Source organism: Triturus cristatus, chromosome 8 (assembly GCF_964204655.1).
Source record: "Triturus cristatus chromosome 8, aTriCri1.1, whole genome shotgun sequence".
In the NCBI taxonomy this organism is placed as follows: Eukaryota; Metazoa; Chordata; class Amphibia; order Caudata; family Salamandridae; genus Triturus; species Triturus cristatus.
In genome coordinates, this window is record NC_140591.1 from 995,551,225 (window position 1) to 995,576,645 (window position 25,421).

At 41.3% G+C, this 25,421-nt stretch overlaps 1 protein-coding gene across 1 annotated transcript in view; it reads right to left on the minus strand.

Annotated features, from left to right (window-relative positions):
* Positions 1–25,421, minus strand: part of LOC146805332 (cilium assembly protein DZIP1-like) — a 1,720,714-nt gene that overhangs the window by 273,387 nt on the left and 1,421,906 nt on the right. Inside the window, exon 18 of the mRNA XM_085622543.1 lies at positions 13,340–13,857. Within this exon, the coding sequence (XP_085478669.1) occupies positions 13,340–13,857 (518 nt within the window). The remainder of the gene's footprint in view (positions 1–13,339; positions 13,858–25,421) is intronic.

Genomic DNA, 25,421 nt, shown 5'->3' on the forward strand with positions numbered 1-25,421 from the left:
CCTGTGTTTTGAAAGTGCTGCAGCCAAAGGAATTGAGGTGCCGCGCTGCGAAACTTTCTTGTAAATAAGCCCTACAGGATAGGAAAGAGAAAAAAAAAATTATGGAAAACTGTACCTGCACAGGGAAGGGAAGAGTGAATAGACTGGATTGCCACATCAATGGCAATGAATGGTCTAGTTATTTTAGAGGCCTGTACAAGGAAGATAGTTCCGACAGTGGGCATGGTTTAATAAAAAGGTGCAGAGACAGAATATTGAGTAAAAAATATCGAATTGCACAAATATCGAGTCATTAATATCATGATTCAGAAATATCGACAGCAAGAATATTGTGGTCAAGAATATCGACCTAAGGTAAGTAATATCGATTTTAAAAATATCAAAGTGTTTAATATTGTTTGCAAAAATATAGTTGTTGAAAATATCGTTTTTTATTAATGTTATGTATTTTAGTATATATTTTAAATGTATGTGATGTATGTTTTTTCTTAGTTTAAGAATTGTTTGTAGTTTTAATATATGTGTTAAATTTTTAGTAGTTAATATAAATAATTATTTGAATTTTGTGTTTTTAGTTCCGTAGCGTGTTGTGGGTTTATAGGGGAATAGAGTGGGGAGTAATTTAATTACATTACATTTATTGTGATTATTTATTTATTTATTAATATTTGTTTAGTTGAGATGTTATAGTGTTAAATGTTTAAAGTAATACATTAATAATTAATTAATAATTGGTTGTTAATTAATTAATTGGTAATTCATTTTGGTCATTGTGTAATTAATTGTAGGTGTGTTATGGTTCTATAGGAGTAAAGGGTGGGAAGTAATTTGTATTTAATTAACTAATATATAGGTTAATTATTTTTTTTTTAATTTTGAAGGGGGAAAGGCTGAATATCAAATACATTTTAGTTACTTTATTATTAGTTGTTAATAGTAATACGTTTTCATTTAAAAATATGTTTTAATTGGGTTCTATTATTTTATAGTTTAATTTTGGTGTGTGTTGTGTATTTGATAGTGTTAAAGTGGGTTTAGTCAATTAATGTTTATTCGTTTTTTATTATTAATAATATGTTTTTAATTGATTAATAATTATGTTAATTATGGAAGAAAATGTCATTAAAAATGTTGAAGTGTTTTGTTATTGGTGTGGTGTTATAGGGAATGAAATACAATAAATACATTTATGTAGTACTACATTTTTTTGTTTGTAAATATTTTCTATTTTAAAAGAAATCTTTTTTTTAAATGTATTTATTATTTTATGTTTTATATTACTTTTAGGTTTTTGTTATATGTAATTAATATTATAATGTATTTTCTTTTTATATATTGAGTTTTTTTAATTTTAAATCTTTGGTATTTTAGTTTTAACTGTTTGAGTTTTGTAATTTTTGTCTCCACAATCCAACAATTTCTCTAATGTTGCACTCACTGGAGTGGAAACAGTCATTTTTACCTCTCCATTATCCAGCACTTTCCCTACTGTTGCACTCACTGCAGTTGGAATAGTAATTTTTACCCATCTGCTATCTAACACTTTCTCTATTGTTGCACTCACTGGAATAGTAATTTTTACCCCTCCGCTATCCAACACTTTCTCTACTGTTGCACTCAATGTATTGGGAATAGTCATTTCTACCCCTCCGCTATCCAATACTTTCCCTACTGTTGCGCTCACTGGAGAGGAAATAGTAATGTTTGCACCTCCGCTATCCAACAATTTCCCTACTGTTGTACTCACTCGAGTGAGAATACAAGTTTGTACCCCTCTGCTATCCAACACTTATCCTACTGTTGCATTCAGTGGAGTGGGAATAGTAATATTTACCCCTCCGCTATTCAACACTCTCTCTACTATTACACTCATTGGAGTGCGAATAGTAATTTTTGCCCCACCGCTATCCAACACTTTACCTACTGTTGCTCTCACTGAAGTGGGAATAGCTATTTTTACCCCTTTGCTATTCAACACTTTCCCTACTGTTGCACTGATTGTATTGTGAAATTTATAGTTAAATATTTTTTAATAGTTTAATGTTTTAATTTAGTATACATTTTTGTTTTGTTATATTTAAAATCATTTATATATATTGTTATTTTGCATTTTATTTTAAACTTTTGACATAAATTAAAAATAATAGTTTATTGTTTTAAAGTAAATAGATATGTATAAATTATTATGTTTGTGTATTTTTCTATTAAGTTTATTTGTTATATTTTAATAAAATGTATATTACATTTATTTTATTTAGTTAAAATAATATTTAATATTTAATATATTTAATGCATATTATTTTATTTTATATTTACATAAAAGTCGATATTTTATACCGCAATATTTTTTACATCAAGATTTTTTAGTCTAGATTTTTGTACCTGTTTAAGTATGAGTCGACATATATGTTGTCTATGTTTTTTATTCGATATTTTTTACATCGATGTTGTGTCAGTGAATCTAAAAAAAAAATCTAAGATTGTGTGTAAAAAAAAATCCCTTTAAAAATGTGTGCACCTAAGGCAGAAAAAAATCCTCCAAAGCATGAAAATGGATAAAACCCCAGGTCAACATCTAATCCCAGCAGATTTGTATTGTGACAAGCCCAAGTTTTGATCCCATTTATTTACTGATGTTCTCAATGCAGCTGTTGCTCATGGCATAATATCGCCTGTGTAGCGCTCTGCAATTTTTTTACCACTACCCAACAAAGGCAGCCGAGGCAACTCATCTAACTATCAGATAATTTTGTTATTAGATGGGACTGATAAGCTCTTTGGAGAAGTCCTGTTAAACAGACTTAAGGTTTTGATGGGTAATATGAATGTTCTGACTGAGGTGCACGATGGTTTTAGGTCATAGATTAGAATAGTCCCTCAAATGGTACAAATATATATGGTCTGCTGCTTCAAGTATACTTAAGTTAAGAAAAATATCACTGTCCTTGACTTTTATTGATCTTAAATCGGCACTTGACCCCATCAGCCGCAAGAAGCTATGGCTTACGTTACATAAACTGATAGTTGATAACTCACTCCTAGGTGCAATACAGGACCTCATACTAGCAATGAGGCTAGAGTCTGTTATGGATCATCAAGTGAATGTATTGACACCTTCTTGACTGGAAAAGGAGTAAGACAAGGATGTGTGTTACCCACGGCTCATTTTACTTTATTTTTTAATAATGCTGTTGACCAGCTTAAGAAAATTGACCTTAATGTGGCAATCATTTTTGGTAGCACAGTCCAGATCCTCCGTTTTGCAGTTGACTCTGTCCTGATCGTCAAAACTGAAACAGTATTGCACAAACTGTTCAAGAGTTTCACAGATTATTGTGATCAAAAGATCGAATTCTAAATACTAAAAAAACAGGTAATGTTAATGAAACCTTCCCCACCCCTAAAAAGAAATCCTAGGGAATATGGTGAACCAAATGAATGTGTACAATGGTATGATTACTTGGGTGTACGTTTCTGAAAGCAATTCAGGTGGAAGATGCAGATAGACAAGGCAAGAACTACCCTATTATATACTTAAAGCTCTGTGCTCGGATTTAAAAAAAAGGTGGCTAGTCAATTAATTCTCCAAATTTATAAACCAAAAGCGGTGGCTGCTGCACTATACGAAGCAGTGTTATGGGGTATGGCAACTTAAGCATGTTGCAAATAACAGAAAATAACTTTCTATAGCCTTTGTTGAAGTACTGCACACGCACCCCATTTATTGCTCTATATTTGTAGTTGGGCATTACTACTATTTCTGACTTGAGTGCACTTAGATCTGTGTAGTAATGGGTATCGTTACAAAGAAATTCGTATTCAGCTATCTATGTAGAATCAGTTCTAGAGATGGTTAACTGTGAGGGTGTGGTGGAAGGATCTGCCTGGCCTAGATTAGGATAGTTCTAACAACTGTACATTTAAGGCTCCTCTGGAAGAATCCCTCTCCAACTGTTCCAGATACGATAGAAACTGTTAAGAATCGATACTGACCTTTAAAGTTAGAGGAAAGGGTTTTGAGTACACGAGCTGGCCTTTGGTAGGCAACCTTGAATATATGATGCACCGTGTGTTAAGAAATATCTTAATTTAATTTAGTTTGAATTAACTTTACACATCACGTTTAGACTGGGTACTCTCCCCACCAGGATTTTTTTAGTAGGATGTGGAAGGTTACACTTTGATTGTACCCTCGGGTGGAAGAGAGACCATGAAGCACATTCTGTTAATTTGCACAAAGCTTGCCAAAGACGGCTTGCCCCTTTATTTAGATTGCATAATACTAGGTCAGTGCTGGGTGCTGTAACACTTTGCTTTGAGAGGGATGATTTAATCATTTTTAGCTTTGTATCGTCTTACATATAGGCAGGGTGGGCGCTGATTAGGCATGAGGGCAGACATTAAATTAGATCAAATACCTTAATGGCCACAATCGTATGGCTAGAAACCCTCACTGGTGTAAAATGCTCAAGTGCTTTTGTGGAAGGTTCTATCAAAGAAATGAACACTGCAATTCTATCTCTTTCGAGTGGAGATAACCTTGCTCTGTTTGCTAGTTTGCACTTCGGGGCCGATTGCGATGTCAGTTGGAAAGACTCCGACTGACAATCGGATTTCCCTAAATCATTTCGGAATCTATGTTTTCAACCGAATCAGAGAAGTTTCCGACTGACCGATTACAATGCAGGGAAACCGTTCGGGATGTCTGACTAGGTTCTGATACACACGGAGCTTGGAGCTCCCAAGTCGTTCGGAGCCCAATTGTACAGCTCTTTGGACACCGTTTCCAACTGACCGATTACAATGTCAGATTCTGGGACCTTTCAGAATCGGTCTGTCCAACACAAAAAAGTCTGTCGGAGACTGACTTTGGTGGCCCATAGGCCCCCCTTCACCTGGAGGACTGTAGGGGTACCCATGGGACCCCTCTTTACAACCATACACAGTGTGGCCTGCACCATGGGGAGCCTGCCACAGGGTGCAAGGTTTTCCACAACCACCCCTTTTTTTAATGGGAGCCTGTGTTGTCAGTCGGAATACAGGCTCTCTTTGAAGTCAATGGGTGTCCGACCAAATGTGTTCAGAAACATCATAATCAGTCAGTTGGACTCCCCGAAACTGAGTTGGTCGGAAACTATTCTGAGACCGAATCGGTCGGAAGAGTTTCCGATTGACATGGTAATAGGCCCCTGAGATGGCTTGTCAAAGCAATTTACTAAATGGCTCTAACTGTACACTTGAGGACTTTTTCAATATGTGATTATGAATGGGAGGAGGGATCCAATGAGAAAGTCAACATTGTGATTGCACTTTATTGTCTGGTAAGAGACAATTATATCATCATTGGTATTTGCCCAAGGACAGTTAGTTAATACCTCCCCAATCAAATAAATATCAGTTTTAACCATTTTATTATTCTATTTTTTTTAACTATGTATGTTCTAAACGTCCCATAAAGAGGTGAATAATGTTTATTCCATGCAGGAAGTAACATCTGGGTATTTTTTTCTTTTTGCACAAAACTTTATAAAGTGGCTTACGCTGCCCACACGTTTTAGTTAAGGTTTTGTGGTTACCTGCTACTGATGGGCATCAAAGGTTTTAACAATCCATTCTAGATGGGATGAGGTAATGGTTCCTGATTATGTGGCTCTTTATGTAGGGCAGTGTGAATGCTTGCCAAGCATGGGAGCTGGTAATTGATATTATTATTTATACAGAATGTTTTAACTACATGATAATTTATTGTGTGAATTTCAAACATATAACTAGTATATGCACTAATTTGCAAGGCTTTTTGCTGATGACAATAAATAAATTGATTGATTAATTGATTGATTGATTGATTGATTGATTGATGGATTGATTGATTGATTGATTGATTGAACAAGTGTGATGGTGGCAAACCTTCAGCCTTGCTTAAAGTGACCCTCACAAAAGGTCCTCTTGGCACATGTGCTATGCAATACTCAAGACATATCAAAATAATAGTACATTCTGGTGGCCCATTATATAAAAACAACTTCTGTATTTTATGTATGTCCAATCAGTGTGGATGCATTATTGGCCACGGCTCTTGGACTCTAAGGGGGTCGTCTTTAGGACTGAGTGCCCAAAAATAATCTACATGAATTCCTACCTCTTTAACAGGTCATTCACAGTATTGGTTCTAATTGTCAGTGATCAAAAGTTTCCTGTGAATGGTGTTCTGCAATTGGTTCCATTAACTGCATGAATTTGGGCTGTCCTTATTTTTTTTTATTGGTGGCGTACCTGTGTGTAGGAGCTCATTATTCATTCAGTTATTGTGTACTACTTAGGTATTGGCAAAGGGTTTAATCAATGAATCCATCTGGTCTTCATTCATCGAACTGCTTACTACTCTTTGCTCCCAAGTAGAGATGGGTACTGTCAACTCTTGACAAAGAGCAGGTAGTCTCTGATACCACTTTTCAAGCTACTTGTAATCCATCCAGCACCATGGTCTCTCTGGCACCATCAGTACATTTCCATTTGCCTCTGCCTACCCTGCTCCTGGACACGACCATTTAGCAGATGAGGTTCCAGCGGATTCATCCAAACTAGGGGGATCAGACACCGACACTGTTTCCAGTACCAGCAAGCACATGGAGTAACATTCGTCAAGCAGCACTTCTGAGAGCTAACAAAAGACCTTGCGACTTTGTCAATAGAGACAAGAGCTCCCTTACAAGAGAATAAGAGCATCAAGGCATTGTAACTAGTCCCTGCTCTAAAATCAAAAGGCAGCCTCACTTAAGAGGGTCATTTGATTTTCAAACTTCATTGAAGAGCAAGGTTTCATACACCTGCATGAACAAGTTGGCAACATGTTTGGAGTTCTATGACAAGAAATTATACTATTCTAGAGATCTCTCACTCAGACAGATCACATCATCACAATATATTGTGCGCTAGATGGGTGGCACAATATTGACCATTACGTGTCTTTGTTAAAAATGCCCAATTTAAACTTTTTGCCTTCCTCCTCTTCTTTTTCTGACCTCATTTTTGCTGACATTAGAACTCTGAGCACTTTACCACTACTAACCAGTGCTAAATTGCATGTTCTCTTTCCTCTAGACATGGTAACATTTGTCCATACGCAATTGGCATATTTAATTTACTTATAAGTCCCTAGTAAAGTGCACTGCATGTGCCCAGGGTCTGTAAATGAATGCTACTAGTGGGCATGCATCACTCATTGTGCCACCCAATTAAGTAGCCCTCTATCCATGGCTCAGGCCTGCCATTGAGGAGCCTGTATGTGCAGGTTAAAACAGTCACTTTGACCTAGCAAGTTAAGTCTCTTGCCAGGCCTAACACCTTCACTTTCCATACATACTTCACCCCTAACATAGGCCCTGTCTACCAACAGGACATGTACTTTTAGTTTTACGTGGTCTGGTGGTTGAAAAACTCTACAATTTTGCTTTTCACTACTGCAAGGCTTATCTCTCCCATAGGATAATCTTTTAAGTGTAATTCCCAATTGTGAAAAGATAGACTTTTCAAGTTTAGTGTCATTGAATTCACAATTTAAAATCCCAACTTATGGTGAAACTGGATTTTAAGTCCCAGTTTAGCAAATGCCATTTTTAGAAAGTTGACATTTGCTTACTTTAGCCATTTTGGTGCCTTCTACCTTTCTCTGGAATACACATCTGGGGTGAATGTCAGCTGACCTCCTGCATTGGCTCTGGACAGCCGCACCAAAGGCAAAGTAGATGTGCATGAGTGGTCATCTGCATGTGAATGGGCCATCCTGAGCAGGTTGGGAGGGAGGAGCTAACACACCTGAAAGGGTGGTGTCCTGTTCTCACACAAAGGATTGAATACTCCCTGTAGTGTGTCTTGAGCCAGTGCAGGAAGGTAGAACTTTTGTGCACTTCAAAGTTTTCTTTGAAGTCTCCCCCACTTCAAAGGCACCACTGTGTATAAGTACTGGACCTCCAGCACTACCAACCCAGTACACTTATGGTCCTGTGACTACTCTGCCAGAAAGAAGAAATGCTGTGCTGCAGAGAGGACTGCCACTTTGCTGGACTGCTGCTTTCCTTGACTCTGTCTTGCTGTGCTCTTACCTTGCTGTGCTGCCCTGCTGCCTGCTGCTTCCCTGCTTGCTTGAGAAGGACTGTACCTGCATCACTTGAAACCAGAGTGACTCCAACGGTTTCCTGGCTTGCCTCCTTTTGCCTACGTCTCAGGGACACCAACAGCTTAGAACCCTCTTGTTCCAATCCTAGGGCTCATCTACTTGTGAGTCTGCCCTGCCAAGTGGTGTTCCCCCCAGTCCTGGACCCTTGGAAGTGGACCTAGGGGTTTACTCCAGTGGAACCGACACATCTTCTGCTGTGAGAGCAGAATCGACGCATCAGCACTGTTGCCGAAACCAGACCAGGGCTTTGCGCCCAGAACCACTACATTGCACTTGGAACCACCACTTCAAAACTGAAGAATTGGAGCCAGTACATGGAGAAGATCAATGCATCGCCCCTACAGCATGGAAAAACCAGGGCATCGTATTCAGAATCACCACACTTCGGAGCTGATACTTTGTTCACGGAACCGACACATCACTGCAGTTGTGCAGAGAAACTTGGCGCAACACCTTAATTGCATGGAAATGACTGTTGCATCTCGCTGTTTTGACCAGGATCAAGATACTTTTGCTCAGTTAGCCCTGCTTGGGTTCTGTATCCGGCCCCCACCCCAGCGCAGTTGGCCTGAACTCTTGACTTTGTCCCGGTCTCGCAGCTACTTGCTTCTAAGCACTATTTTTGTATTTAATCTTTAAAAAATCATATCTCATCTTCTACTTGGTGGGTGTTTGTAGATTTGGTATTGTTTTGTTTATAAATTCATATTCTATTTTTCTAACCTGATGTTGAATATTTTTTGTGGTGTTTTCACTGTGTTATTATATGAAGTGTTGGACAAATACTTTACACATTGGCTTTTGAGTTAAGCATGACTGCTCTGTGCCAAGCTACCAGAGGGTGAGCACATGATCATTTAAAGTGTGTGGTGACTTAACCTGACTAGGTTTGAGGTTTCTGTTTGGACAGGGTGCATAACTCTGTAAACCAGAAACCCAACAGTCCTTCCTCCAGACGAAGCACAGAAGATACTTATGCTTCACATTAAAGAGAAAGACATCTTATTTAGACCTCAACATAATCCAGATGTCTTCCCAGGGACAATCCTCCCTTGCTCAATATATGCAGGCCCATTTCACTCCATTGCAGGATGTATCATGAGAGGGGGTGTAGGACAAGATAATTGTTATGTTATCACCACTGGACACATTATCATCCCCAAGATGTGGGTTTTCTTGACGATACTGAGCAACAATGGCTTTCACCACTTTGCAGCTACTTCTCTCCAGGTCTACTCTGCCTGAGTAGATATCTTGGGTCCCTCATGTTTTAAGGGGGTCTGGGACCAGTCTAGCAATCTGAACACAGACTGGTATAATACTTTTATTTCTTGAGTAGGAAAAAGGTGTATAGCTCTACTTAATTCTGAAACTCTATTATTTTTATCACCTTCATCCTTTCCAGATGTTTGAGATGTCATCTTTGGGGAAGGTTATGGGAGCTGTCACAAACCACAAAAGACTTGGTACAGTCTACCTGTGGGAGGCCTAGTCCTTGTACTCATCTTGCAGAATCACATTACGTACCTTTATTTCATGTTGGTAAAGCAAAACTGTGCCCTGTTTAGAAGGCAATCCAGCTTGCGAATTAAAAGAGTAGCAGAGCTACACCTGCAGGGGGATGTTTGGGGGGTTCCAGGGGGCCACTCCCCCCTTCCATTGGGTGCCTTCGAGTGGCATGGTTTGTGTGCTACCTCTCTGTGGTGCACAGTTAGTGAGCCTCCATCAACCGATACCCTCATTTGCATGGGGACATGCTGACATTCAAATGAGGGAATGCTCATTAAGATCAGGCAGTTGCGCATTCAGTGTAGGCAGTGCCAGCCAATGGAATCACAACTGTGCTATTAAAATAATTTTTTCTTAAATCCTCCACCCTTCCACACTCCAAAGGGGTCAAGCAAATAAAAATAATCAAAAACGTTTTCAGACAGGGGGTCTTCTAGGGAAAACTTCACGGTTAACCGTCACGGAGGGGCATCCTTGGCCACAGGGGTCAATGTCCCCTGAAAGTCCTGTTGAGGTCCAGCCAAAAAACAGTTGCCACTGGTCTACCGATCTCAGATTACAGCGAAACCAGCTGTACACTTTAAATGGTGATAATCTCTGACTTGGTTGACCAAACTGCATATTCATAATTCTCCCAGGTCCAGTGGACACAGATGCATCTTTTGTGGGTAGGGACTCGGTCCTCCAGGCTGCACTTCGACAGTCAGCAGAGGTCAGGCACTCTTGGCAACCATCTTGCCAAGGCAGACTTTATCAGCTATTGTGGCCATGTGGCTGTAACAGGAAGTGAGCAAATTTTCTCTTTACGTCACTTTTCTGTCTGAGGCTAGGTGATGACGTTTTCTTGAGCAGGGTACCACAGGTACAGTTCCCTCTTTGCTGGCCCAAGGAGCAACAGGTTCAGTCAAGTCTTGGTGAAGTCTCTCTTTGCTGTGTCCAGGGAACAGCATGGCAGTCCTTCTTTGGTCCACTCTTCAGTACAAACGTGATCTGAGGTCTGGGTGCCATTAACCCTTTCCGTACTCATGACGGAACCACTCCGTCATGAGCCACGGGTGCCGTGTGCTCATGACGGAGTGGTTCCGTCATGCTGCGGCCGTTGGCGGCCGCTCCGCCCACACGGCGCTAATTCCCCGCCTGTGCGGGTGATTAGCGCAGTGGGCGGAGACGTGACGGAACCACTCCGTCATGAGCACAGCTCACCCGTGACTCGTGACGGAGTGGTTCCGTCACGAGCACAGCGGCACCGCAACTGCCCCCAAACCCCCCCAGCGCCGCGGCGGAATTCCTGCCGCGGCGAAGGGGTTAATGTTACTTTTATGTTATGTTATGTTATGTTTTGTTATTTTATGTTATGTTATGCACTCTGGAATATGGCTACTACTAGCTAATGGGCTATCAGGTCCCTATCCAACCTAGTGATGACTTCCTGTGAAGTGTGGCATCTAACTAGCCCAGAATGCACTATTCTGCCCACTCCCAAGATGGCAGAATCCTTCTCTTGGTGTCTGGAGCTCAGTAGCCCACAGCAAAGGTGTGGCTACATGGGGGATGCACACCCATGCAAAAAACGGTTTGGCAACTGTTTTCCCATTTCTGTCCCTGATGCCAATATGTCTGTAAGAATAAAAGACCATCCCCTTTTGTGTGTGTCTACCATTTGCCCTTCAATAGCGGCTTCCCCTTACAAGGTCACCTTCTGGGCTCACACACTATTTGCCCTTCCTGCCAGAGCGAGCTCACACCTCTTTCTACGGCACGCCCTTTGTGTTTCTTCTTGAGAGTTGTTCACATCTCCCCCCAGAAGGACATAAGACTCTCTTGTGGCAGCAACAGGTACGGGTCACTGGAAAGCAATGGGCAACAAAGCAGCTACTTACTGAAGTTGCTATACGCCATAAGTTACATTAAATTCAACATAACCATATAGTTGGGTTAAAGGCATCAAATCTTTTGATACCTTGAAGGACCAAATTTAGTAGTCCAATTCAGAAGTTAGCACTTCTGAGTTTTCAGCGTGTAATTCTGCACTCGCCAATTTTGCTACTAGCCTTTCTACAGTAAATACGACAATGCAGATTTTTTACGTCCAGGATATGAAAAGTTAATAAACACATGTACAAACGTTTTAATACAATTCACTCTGCCGTTAGGGCCCAATAGGCCCGTCTTAGGGGTGACTTATTAATAATAAAAGGGTAGGTTTAAAAGGAAAAGTCGAATTAGCAATAAAAAAAAAACCTCCTGTCAGCTGGCAATGGTGGGCTGGGAGACCTTCTGTGCTTTGTCTCACTTATGGTGGCACAATAAGTGCTGCACTCAATGATAGACATTTACAGGCCCTGGCGCCCCTGGTACTATAAACTAGGGACTTATTTATTAGTAGTTAAAATTATGCCAATTATGGAAGATACAATGAGACATACACTTTTTAAGGGTCAGAGCACTGGCATTGGCACTGAGGTCTGTTTAGCAAGACTCAGTGCACCTTCAGAGTCTAATCAGTCCAAAAACTTGGGGGTGATCATGCAAAAAGAGGCATTTCCTTACAAGTATTAATCAACCATGTCTACATTACAGGTTTGCTAGCTAAAACTGTCTTCATATCCCCTTGATTTAGATTCACAAGACTTCAGGCTATATACATAAACATTCCTAAACAACCGTGCACAGTGTCATGGTATGCATTATAGTGGTTTGTCCCTTCCTTCTCATCCCACCTCCCAACATTTATTGATCAAGCTTCCCTTATATTTTAGTTTCCTATTATTGTTTGTGGTACTACCTCACAAGCTTAGTTATATGTTGCAAAGTTGCATTACTGTACAACCTAATCACCACAGAGCACCACTAATGTGACTACTGACTGGTATTACTCCTATGATGCTAGGTATAATGATGTAATGTAGGACCTCGAAGAAAACTCCAAAACAAAGGGAGGGTCACCCCCATTATCCAAACGGGACAGGGTAGGTATATGTGCGTTACACAATTTTAAATAAATGGTAAACCTTGGAAGGATGGAAAGACAGATTGTGGTTTTTGAACTATCAGTTCACTTTGAATCTCAGTTTGCTGAGTAATGTTACTTCACACTACCCCCTGGGTGTGCTCTTTTGCATTTTGAGTTGATGTAGTTACTGGAAAGACAAAAATACAAGTGAGCACGGAAGTGAAATCAATTTTTGTTCAGTTCGGACCTTGAAGAAACCCCAATAAAGATAATAAAACAAAACAGGGTCTCCACAATGCTCCATGTCATCATGACACCATACTTCTAGTACAGGGCGTCCTTATACAAATCAATGGTATCGGGTTTCAGTGCAATGTGTTCAAGGTTAGCCATTCATGACTACAACTCCCAAAACACACTGGGGCTGATTCACAAAGGGCCTCCGCAATGAGAACGCTCATAGCGGAGATTTCATGCGGAGGCCGGAGAGTAGACTCCCCCACGACTGCGGGGCGGAGGCCCTTTGTGAATCGAGACCACTAGCTCTACCAGGGGGAAAAAAAACAGAAGTAGAAACGTGGCCTGAAGGCGGCACAAAGCTCGGCGGCAACACTATTCACAAAGACCTTAAGGAGGACAGTGAAACGCTGTACCATCTTGTTGCGTAACAAAACAGCCTGACTAAACAAAGTGATACGTACCTCTTACGGAACTACAAGGATTCGGCGGCAGGCTGTGATATTGAAGGGGCTTTGGCCCATACTCGCTGCACCCAGAATCCGAATCGCTTTGCTCACTTGTTACCGGAGAAATAAAACTGGTGCGCTTATAGGGCCGTGTAGGCACCGGATAAACAGTTGTCTTTTTCGCACACTGACGTGGTGACCTGAAGTAATTATCTTCTACTTCACTCCCGTGAGAATCTGTATCCGTTTGCGCCGGGGCGCACACTGTAACGTGCTTCAGGCACGGTTTCAGTTGCTTGCATTCTTGTGCTTTGTGCACACCCATGGCAGTTCGCTTTTCAGCCTCTCGTTGTGTTTGGGGAGGAACGCATTCTTCGTTTGCCACAGCGTATCTATCACTTTGGACACTTGGGCTGGAAGATCTTTGTCCGGCCATGAGGAACACGTCTGGTGGACACATATTCTGTGCACTGACAAAACGCAGAACTGTTGTTGGCTTTTCCCTCTCATCGTCTGACGTGAGCGGTGGTGTTCTAAAGAATAAAGATAATACAAAAAGAGCATAGGTTACATCGCAAGTAAACAAATCAGAAAGCGATTATTCGATGGTGCATTACAACACTTTGAGTAGGACATTAACCAAGCAGCACCTTAAAAACCATACACCTGGGCAAAAACACAATTTCTGGACTATGCGCTGCTTAGCAAAGAAATCAATTGGTTCAACACTTTAGTCCCTGTCATTTCCTATTCTAGCTACTGCTATCAGAAAGGAAAGTAATAATAATACATATTTGTAAAGCGCGAACATATCACCCTTTAAGGTTTCAAGGTGCTGGGGGACGTAGGTGAAATTGAGTGAGCTATTGCCCAGAGTCACATGGTGCTGAGCTGAGCTGCTGGCGGTCGAACTGTGAGCCCCGCGCTCCGCAGTCAGCCGCTCTGGCCGCTGCGTCACACCTCTCCCTCCAACTCAACCACCAACGTGGCACTTGAAAGGGTCACTGGTCACCTATTACTAAACTTGTTCAGCCTGGCTTAGAATGCAAAGAGTTAGCAAAATATTGTAATTTTCAAACGCAATTAAATAGCAACTATCATTTTCTGTGCTATCCTGAGACTGTTCACTCTTGTAAAGCCGTAACCTTACTGGATGTATGCAGGACTCCACTCAAGTGATAATACCAGGAGGCCTGGGCACCAAAATGAAGGTGCTCCCTCTCCCCCAATAGTGAAATAGATAGCTAAAACTAGCATTCGCAATGCAATCTGTGTCGCATTAGTGAATGTTAGAGCTATTGGCGTTGCAAATGACAATGGGCCACATACATGAAAGTATCATTTTGGGATAACATATTAGCGATTTGTAAGAAATCGCTATTTGGTAATCGCAAAATGCAATGCAATAAAACAGACAGGAAATAGCGATTCTCTAATTGCGATTTCTTAAGAATCACAAACACAATTAGGGATTCGCTATTTGTAATTGCAACTCCATTCGTTCCCATGAGCCTCTAGGTCAATTGGTAAGAATGGTCTTGCATTGCCTAAATTGCGATTACCTAATTGGTAATCGCAAATTAGGTAATGCAAAGGCAAGGGTGCCCCGGGGGCCTAAGGCCCCCCTGAGCTGCCCCTAATAAAAAAAGGTGCACATGTAAGGCACACACATGCCCAGAGGTCATGTGTACGCCACATGGCACTTTGAAAAATGCAGTTTTATGCATTTTTCAAAGTATGCACATGGTTAACATCAACTTGAAGTTGATATTAATTAGCGTTTCCTAAATGCAGAGTTCGCATTTAGGAAAGGCTTCTTGCATGTGCACTAGGTAATCGCAAATTGCGATTCCCTATTTGCATTTGCAGTTTTAGGGAATCACAAAAAATTGCGATTACCTAAATTGGAAATCAAAAAACCCTTCATACATTAGAAAAGGCCATTTTGTGATCGCTAAATAGCTTGATGCATGTGCCCCAATATTTCTTAGCTATGTTTTTCATAGTCGCATAAGTAATAAAAAAAATCCACACAGCAAGGAAAGGGTGCAGTACCACAGGCTGTAGCTCGATGTCCTTCTGGAGTTCTAAAGGGACCTCTATTAGCCACATACAGTACTACACCCGTAATGCAGCCTACTAAAGAATGTTGTTCCCGCACTGTTTTCTGTTGAATGCAGTATCAGAGGCGCAATGCTTTATTGTCTCTGTTAAACAGCAGTTCCACGCACATTATTGGAGCCACTCATATTACCTCCCTAGTTATGATAAGAATAATGTGATTTGACTGTCAAAGCGCAATTCTATAATGTCTCTGCTCAGTTCAGGTGTGGAAGGTGCCCCAAACACAGCATACATTTAACAAGCATTGGTATAGCCAATAGGTCTTGCGTTTGGGACCTTATAAGTGTTTAGCCATGCAACACTTGATGTTGTTGCACCAAGGATATTGTGCTGGATAACTAAACACATAAGGTCCCAAAGGCGAGACCTATTGGCTATGCCAATGCTTGTTCTTTTTGGATTACATTCACCCCAGCGCAGAAATCTGCAAAAAAAAGAATAAATAATTAAAGTTAATTTGCAACCATTTTATTGTTGAAAACGACGTATGATATAAGTGCAATGTACATTAATGTAAAACCTATAAATATTAGCGCCGTAAAAGATAAACATAGGGCTTCTTCCCGCATGTTGTGGAGGTTTCTCTGGCCTCCCTGCCCTCCACCAGCAGCTGCCGGGACAGCTTGTGCGCTGAGAAAGATACGCACAACCTGCCCACTGGTATACTTGGACTTTATGCCTTAGCTCCGCCATATTTGTCGTGCCAAGGGTCACATTGCGGGTCACCGGGAGAGCCCGGATGCACAGAAAACAGCACAACAGAAACAGCGTGAGTGACTGCGAAAGCGGGAACCAGGCCCGAGTCGTCTGTGTACCGTTGCAGCCAATCGGAAAGTCCCGGTGGTAGACTGGAACATCCTCACAGCCAATGGCAGCACGAGAGGGGACGGAACAAATTTAGCTGGAGCCAACGGTAGTGCCAAATAGCAGGCGAAAAACAGCTGGGCCAATTAAAAGCAGGGCTACAAATATTTCACAACCAATGGCAGAGCCGAAAAGAAACGAAAACAGAACATTTGAATGGGACTGTAATGAGCCACCATGGCTAATATAAAACGAATTTCTAAAGTGATGATTTAATTTTCCCTTCTACGGTACACACCTGGTTCGCGCATTTTCCACACGGTTATTATCTTGAGAGACCCAGTACAGATTACCAGAGCTACAAATGTCCCACTTTGCCTCACTAATTCTCCAATGGAAACTGCAACAAGTGTGCGCCTCGCGCAGCAGCAGGGGGAGGGGAGAGAGGAGGGGGCCTGCGCGATTCCCTTGCGGGAGCGAGCAGCAAGGCGCGATAATTGCTATCATATGGCGCCACCGCTCGCTCCCGGAAGGGAATCTCCAGACGTGCACGCGTTGCCATTGGAAGCAATGCAACATGTGCACGTTTTTGCAGGGAAAGCTGTGCTGATGGCTAAAGGTCTCTTTCTAAGCAGCGCATGCGCCCTGCGTAGGCGAGACCAAAAAAGCTGAGATTTGCTACAGCGCCATCACATTATTGCGGTTGGCTTGCAAGCAGTTCTTGTAGCCTTTTAGCCAAGAGTACCTGCACGCCTACTAAGCTTTATATGATAAATAGCCACCAAGTGTAGGACCCAGAGGCACCTACATGCCTATTATGCGAGTTACAGTAGTTTCAGTGGTTACAGTGGTTATTCATACATGCAGCAAATACTTTATGAAATATGCAGGTTTAAATAATTTTGTTAAATGTATGAAGTAAACATGACATCCGGAAGGGATTTCACTTCCCTTACATTCCCTATGGCACCATCTCTAGCGATATAAAGTAATGAAAATTACAAAAAAAGTTTCAGGAAAGCAATAAAGGGTCATTTCATCTGTATATCTTGCTGGGAGCTTGAGTAAACCCAAGAACTCTCACTGGCTGGCAGCAATGGAACATTTTTTCTCCATGGGTCATTTAAGGATACCAATCTTTAAATCCTATGCCCTGAAAAGAAATGCTAGGACAAAAGGGCGCACTGGCAGCATTCACTAACTGTAAGAAGGATTGTGGGGAGGAAAAAATATTGGCCCTCCTAAAAAAGGAACTGTTTTTCCAGGTATGCAAATTTATCAAAACATTTATTATCAAAATTCAATTTTTTTAATTTGTTTTATTCAGTAACCACTGTGCAGACAGGCCCTGCACCAAGAGCCTGCTGTGCATGACCGAAGTTCTTAGGGGCTGTTACAAGGCTTGACTAGAGGCCAGGGCATATGAGAGTATGACTGAAGGTTATGCGCAGCAGCCTTGGTGCATGGAAGCTGGCGCAGCACCAGGCCCTGCATCCAGTGCCAGATTATCACAAGTGAAGCTCGAGGGGCATGGGCTGGTGCAGGGCCTGGCCCAAAGCCCACTGACGAAGGCCACTAGCAGTGGTATTGGAGGACCCGGGCCAGGACACAAGATAAATAGAGCCAAAAGCCATATAAAGCGGCTTTGGTGGCACGAGGGCTGGTGACGGTGAACCTGCATACTGAGCTCAGCAGGTTTGGAGGCAAGAATGGGGCAAGTGGCATGGAGGCTGGTGGCAGTCTGGCTTGCACTCAGACTACAATGCATGTGCACACAGCTTAGTTGAGGGCATGGGGACCTGGGGGTATTTCAAGCCATGGCTGCTTGCCAGGCACTGAAGGCAACCTCGTCTGAAAATGAATGAAGGCAGTGTACCGTGCTTTTCACTGTTTGGATTGTAGAGCATCGAGGAATACCAATAAAATGGAGAGGTAAGGATTACAATTTTAAACAAGCCACAAAATTCACTGTAAAACGTTTGTTAAAGATACTGTAAATGTAGCTTATAATCTATTATCTGTTAAAGAAAGTGAAGAATTTATATCTCCAATGTAATATAGACAACAACAGTTAAGGCATGTACACAAACCATAACTCATGCTGAGAGTGAGCACAATAAATATGGACAGGAAATGCTTTCAGACTTTATTTTAAGCCTGCGCTCCACAATTAGAAACGAGTATAAGAGGGTTCCAGTGATCTGGGAAGTCCCACGGTCGTAAAAGGTCCAAGGTAAAGGAAATAATGAGCGACCAATTGGGCGCTCATTATTTCCTTTACCTTGGACCTTTTACGACCGTTGGACTTCCCAGATCACTGGAACCCTCTTATACTCGTTTCTAATTGTGGAGCGCAAGTTAAATATATGCTTCAAAGCTCTGGCTATCCAAGATTACCTCATTCTAAGACATACATCATTTTATGTTTGGGGATTACGTTGTTCGAAACTATCTATGCATGTGGGATCCTTTCACATTGCATTGTTCTATCCTTTGGCCATAAAGATTTGAATTTGCCTTGATGAAGTTCCTGGGTGGAACGAAACGTGTTGGCTGAGTCTTTTTACGAAAATAAAGGGAATACCTAAAGATATCTATTTGACTTGGACTTCTTTTGACTGGTGCACCTTCCTCCCCTGTTCTTCTCATGATCAGGAATGCCAACCACCCCTTAAGCGAGCAAGAAATCCTGTTACCCTTTCCAAGACAACTGGGAACATAGGCTCATCACCGGCGATACCCCTTTTAAAAACACGTAAAAAGGCTTCTAATAAGGGTATATCAAAGTGTTACAAAAACCAGAGGACAGGGGAAAATTTATAGGTACCCCTAACACCCGCATAGAAAAGGAGGTGATTAAGATAAATGGCAAATTGGACTCCCTGGACACCTATATTAGAGCAACACTAGATAATTTATCAGGTAGAATTGGGAAGCTGGAAGATGCAGTACTTAACAGTTTATGCAAAATACAGCAACCTACCCAGGAACTATTAGATGTGCATAAATGTAACAAAGTACAATGTGTAAATAGCGAGAGATGTCAAACTATCGATCTTGTACCCACCAGTAACAATGAACAGAGTAGAGTATTACAACGTAGAGCTGAGAAAATCCCTACCCCTAACCAAGAGGCTTATTCCAACACCTCCTCCCTAACCCCGCATTTACCTATAAATCCTCCAGGACCTCATTTTAATACCACCAGTACCGGGAATGGAAACGAAGGTGATTGGCATAATAACAACCCGGATTTACCGCCCGCAGCCACCCCCTATGTAGTCGTGCTAACTAATGTCCCGAGATTACAGAGGGGGAGCATGGAATCATGGGAGACCTTAAGAAATAGATCACTACACTGGCTAGGCTCTAGGATAGGACTTACAGGGAGGTTATATGATGAATTTAAGATGGCTAGAAGGGCACTGTGGGTTGGTAAAGGCCGGAAGAACATGAGTGGGGACTGTGTGATACTGACATTCAAATCTCCACAACTAGTTTAAGAAATACTGAATAGAGCTGGGTCTCATACAATCACTACCCAGGGTATTAACTTAGTACCACTAGGTTTTTTCTATTACCCAAACAGCAATAATAAATGTACTTACTCCAGGGAAGTCCCTATCCCGGGTCTTATGAGTCAGTTTAATGTCCCTGTTTATAATCGGTTTGAAACATTCTCCAACCTTGATCTAGTTGATTGACAACAAAAGGGGGAATTGTGCTGTATAGTTACACCAAACAATACGGATTTTGAGCCCAGCACGGGACATCTTGATTCGTCATCTAGCAATATATTAGTTGGCCTGCCCGCCCTTAATGAAATGGAAAGTACTGGGTCAGAGTGTGACACGGTGGGTATAAGCATGTTAGTAGGAATTTCCCCCCAACACAAAATACCTGCTTTATTCAACCTTACGCTGATAATGCTGGGGTAAATGAAATTGGAAAAGAACTAGAGGATAAGTGCCAACTCCTGTTCTGGAACATCGCAGGGTTAAAATCCAAGGAATCTAACATTTTGTGGATTGAGTTTATTAATAATTTTAACATCGTTAACATACAAGAAACTTGGGCGAAAGACCCATTACATATCAGTGGCTATAAAACATTTCATACCCCAGCCATTGCAACAACATCTGGCAGAGCTAAGGGGGGGTTGTGCACATATGTCTCAAATGACCTCATTGTAGGGAAAATTGAATTTATAGCCACTGAACCTTACTACCACATAGTGATCTTTCACGTGGATAGAACTCTCTGCTTGGCAATATTGAACTTTTATAACAATCTGACACCCGCTTTGATTAAAGATACATTGAAATCATTGAGTTGTTCTCTACATACTCTAATTACCCGCCTAAAGAAGGAGGTTTTTGTGATTTGGGGTGGGGTTTTTAATTCCCCCGTTTGTAAGCATACTGATGAAGATGTCTGTGGTCTAACGTATGGAAACGGGGAAAGCTTTGTTCATTTTCCGCACACACTATATGGTGATTCTCTGAATGATATTATGTTTACGTTCGACTTAGGGTTTGCTAATAGTTTATGCTCACCCATGGTTCCTTTTACCCCTACCTTTAATGCTCGCGGTTGATTCTCCACCATAGATTTCATTTTGTCCTCATGCAGATATTCTTCCTGTATTAATAATTTTACGACACATGGGATAGCCCTAAGTGACCATTTCCCCCTAAGCGTAGATGTGACTGTGCTCAAACAGAGCACAAATGCTAGAATACCAGCCATCGATAATGTTAACAATATCGTTGAGATTAGGCAAAACGGTTTCGCACTAAAATGGGCTACTGTAGATACCAATGAACTTATTTTAAAAATTGCTCTTAATTGTAAAAGCATGCTTTTGTCATGCTTGGATGAAAATACACCCAGTAAAGAGATTAGGGAAAACGTTTTGTCTATCTCAAATTATATAAAGAAGTCACTCTTTGTTGAAAATAATAGGAGACCTACAAGAAATCAAGGCTGGTTTAATGCCGAATGCACAAAGGCATACTCCAATCTTAAAAACTGTATACACGCCCCAGTTAAAAATATCAAACATATTAGGGAGGCAAGACAAAATTATAAAACTGTACTTAAAGACAGTAAGTCTATTTTAAAACAAAATACATGGCGGGCTTTACGTGATGCTGCAGATAGCCGTGATTTTTCCGCCTTCTGGAAAGCGGTGAATGCCCCTTTTTTAGTGAACAAGTAAACGGCAGTTATGGAGATCGCCATCTCAGAACCTGAATGGGTAAAACATTATTCAAACCTATATAAAAATCCGATTTTAGAGGTCCAAGATAGCGTATTGAACTCAGTAGGTAAAGTACAAGAGCTAAGAATGAACTTTACATTGAAGGAGATTACAGCAGCAATCAATTCTAGCCCTGGTGGCAAGGCCCCAGGACCGTATGGTATTCCTGTAGGCCTTTTTAAATCAAACGTAGCATTATGGGGTCCGCTTTTAACTCAGGTCTCTAATGCATGTAATAAAAGTGGCTTTTTACCAACATGGTACGAATCTACGATCGTACCAATTTTTAAAACGGGAGACAGGATGAATCCGGCTTGTTATCGCCCGATTTCGTTGTTGGATTCTACAGCCAAGATCATTGGACGGGTTTTATTGGATAGACTGCAGACCTGGGCTGAAGAACAAGATATTATCAGTGACCTACAATACGGGTTTCACAAGGGTTTGGGCACAGTTGAACAGGGCTTAAATCTGCATATTTTAATGGACAAGTACACCAGGGCAAAAAAGGGCAGACTTTTTATGACTTTTGTGGATTTAACGGCAGCCTTCGACTGCGTTATTCATGATAAGTTGTGGTCGATTTTAGAAGGTCTAGGTGTGGATTCATTAATAATCACATTCTTAAGGGAGCTTTGCTCTGGGGCAAGGGCTAAGGTGAGATATGGGAGAGGTGAAGAATGCACGAGTCACTTTGGAATCGGGAGAGGTGTGCGGCAAGGCTGTGTCCTTGCCCCATTTCTCTTCACATTGTATATAAATGACTTAGAATCTCTTTTAATCAAAGAGTGCAGGGACCTACCAAAGGCGGACAAGCGACACATCCCTGCACTCTTGTATGCAGACGATGCAGGTTTAATGGCCCGTACACCTCTAGGACTTCAAAGGGTTGTTAACTCATTTACCAGTTTTATGTCCAATTTGGGACTTTCAATAAACTGTTCTAAAACGTACACAATGAATTGTGGGGCTGGGACAAATAAGAGGGTTAAAACCCTATATCTTGATGGTAGACCAATAGAGAGGACTAAAACATTTTCATACCTAGGGATTTTATTTGATAGGACAGGAACCTGGACAGAGGCCGTTAAAACTAGGCGCCTGTTATTTGTTAGGGCATTAATGGCCCTATCAAGCTTCAGCCGCAAATTAGGAAAGCGACCACCGGTTGAACTTTTACATATTTATAAGGCCAAATGTGTGTCTATTGCTACTTATGGAGCGGGCGTATGGGGTTACTCAGACTTAAAGGTTCAGCAGACCGCGGAAAACATGTTTCTCAAGTTTCTCTTGGCCCTCCCCCAAAGTAGCTCAAATTATATTTGTCATATGGAACTAGGTATTCCATACTTAGAAGTCATTATTAAGATTCAACCTGTCCTCCTTTGGCACAGAATTTGGTTGTCAGACGAAACTGGTTTTAATCGCTATATACTGATAGACGCTTTGAAGTCTGATGGTGTCAAACTTATTAGGTGATTGGAGTATGTGAAAAGGTTCCTTACAAAAATAGGACATTTGGAATACTACACTAAGCCCTCTCTGATGCGTAGTATATCTAGGAAAGATCTTAAGGCTTGTTGCATGGGCTTTCTGGGCAAAATTAGAGCCGTTACTGAGATGAGAAAACCCACAGCCAAGCCCATTATTTAACCTTGCTGACTCCAACTACTCAGTTATATTTATCCTTAATAGATCAAGACTTTGACCGTCTTTTGTTGACTCGTTTCAGACTGAATATTTTATTTAGATCCCTAAGCTTTCCAGCGATGAACGATTGGTCTAGAGATTTGTGTAAGTGTCCCTGCGATGATGTTTCACTACAATCAACCATCCATATTATGTTTTTCTGTAAATTTTATGATTTATTAAGAAAGAGATGGATTGTACCAGTTTTAAACAACTTTGGTTTGAAATGCTGTCAACCAGCTTTTTTAGCATTGCAATTTTTAGAAAATGAATTTGTTATCGCATCTGTCATTGTATTTCTTAAAAATGTTTTTAGATGTCGGAAATCCATGATAATGTGATATGTAAATATGTATCGTGTTGCTCAGGAATTTACTGTTTTAAATTTTTAATTGTGCTTTGATGGTTATTGTACATTATAACCGAATAAAGATTCTTCTTCTTCTACTGCAAGTGGATCTCAATGACCTTATTGTAGACCATTGGAGCCTAAGGGTACATAGGCTTATCCCTTATCAAAGCCCTCCTGGATGAACTGAAGGATGTTAGGTGGAGAAGCCAAGACTGGAGACAAAGACCTATCACTACACCAAGCATCAAATGAGACCAAATGATGGTCATTAGCCTTATTAGTGGACTTCCTCCTAAATGCTTGTAGGGATCTGGAGAGAGCTGAGGAGAGGGCCTTATTTAAGAACCTCTCACTCTCACCTTCCAGACCGGCAATCTTAATTCAGATAAGATGTTGAGTTAGACGAGGATAGCTCTGAAGAAATGGAGAAATAGGAAGGATCTATTCCTACTCCACCCCTAAAAGCTTCAGGAGGGGAAACCATGTTCTTGTTGTCCAGAACAGAAGAAGCATGTCCATCTCCACTGATTCCCTCTGGAGTCTTGCCAGAACCCTTGGAATTAAAGGGATCAGGGGAAAGGCATAGAGGAGGCTGACTGGTTAAGGCCTCTGAACCCACAGTCTGCTGATTCCAATACCTCAAGAATAAGGGCCTGATTTAGATCTCGGCGGACAGGTTACTCCGTTACAACGGTGACAGATAACCTGTCTGCCAAAACATAAATCCCATTATATCCTATGGGATTTATAATTCAGCCGACGGGGTATCCGTCACTGTTGTGACTGAATAACCCTTCTGCCGAGATCTAAATCAGGCCCAAAGTGTGGCAGCTGGGAATTCTGGTGAGTCACAAATAGATCTATTAGAGACACTCCCCATCTTTTGCATATCTCTCGGAATACCAGAGGACAGAGGACAAAGGAAACCCTTGCTGAGGTAATCTGCCTGGGAATTCAGAACTCCTCTGATGGACCTGAGACTCATAACATTGTTCTCTGCTCAGTCACAGATCTGCTGAGTTACTTGATTCAGAGAGCTGAACCCAGTCCAGAATTGATAGTTCGAATAACACATTGTTACTGAGTTGTCTGTACGAATCACTGAGGATCTCCCTGTTATCTGATCTGAAAACATTTACTGCCTTTCAAACATCTATTAGCTCCCTCAATTTGGACGACCTGAACTTTTCAGATTTTTGCCAAAACCTTGTGGTGTCTGATTGTCTTGAACAGCCCTCCAAACCAAAATAATGGTTTGAATCTGTGGTTAAGACAAATGGATTGGAGTAAGCAAAGAGAGTTTCTTTTTCTAAGGACGGAGGCGTCAACCTCCAGGAGAAGCTGCTCTCTCACAACAATTACAGGAATTAGGTCTTTATAATTTTCCTAAAGAGGTTCCCAATGGTCAAAGATGTGAAGAACCAACTGTCCCAAAGGAGACAAGCCCAGAGGACAATGCTCAACGTTGCTGCATATAACAGAAAGAAGAAATCATGGGTAGTAGTAAATGTATCCTCCCTTTCTTCTAGGAGACAGGGGATAAAATGCTATAATCACCATATTACTATTACTATTAAACTCTTGAGCTCTGAAGTAGCATGCTACTTGCTGCAAAGCGCTTCAATGCCACAGGGATAGTAAGCGCTATATAAATGCAATCTACAATTAAAATTACAATTATACCTGAATCCAAAGACACTCTTTCACTGGAGCCTCTGATTTGATCAGCAGATCCTGTAAGAGGATCCTGAGCTTGAGTCTCCTGGCCTTAGAATTAGTCCCTGGGCTACATTGTATCTCACTCCCATATATTCCAGTCTCTGGGGCGCTATGTGGCGCACAACCAATATGGCCGCACTGCAGTG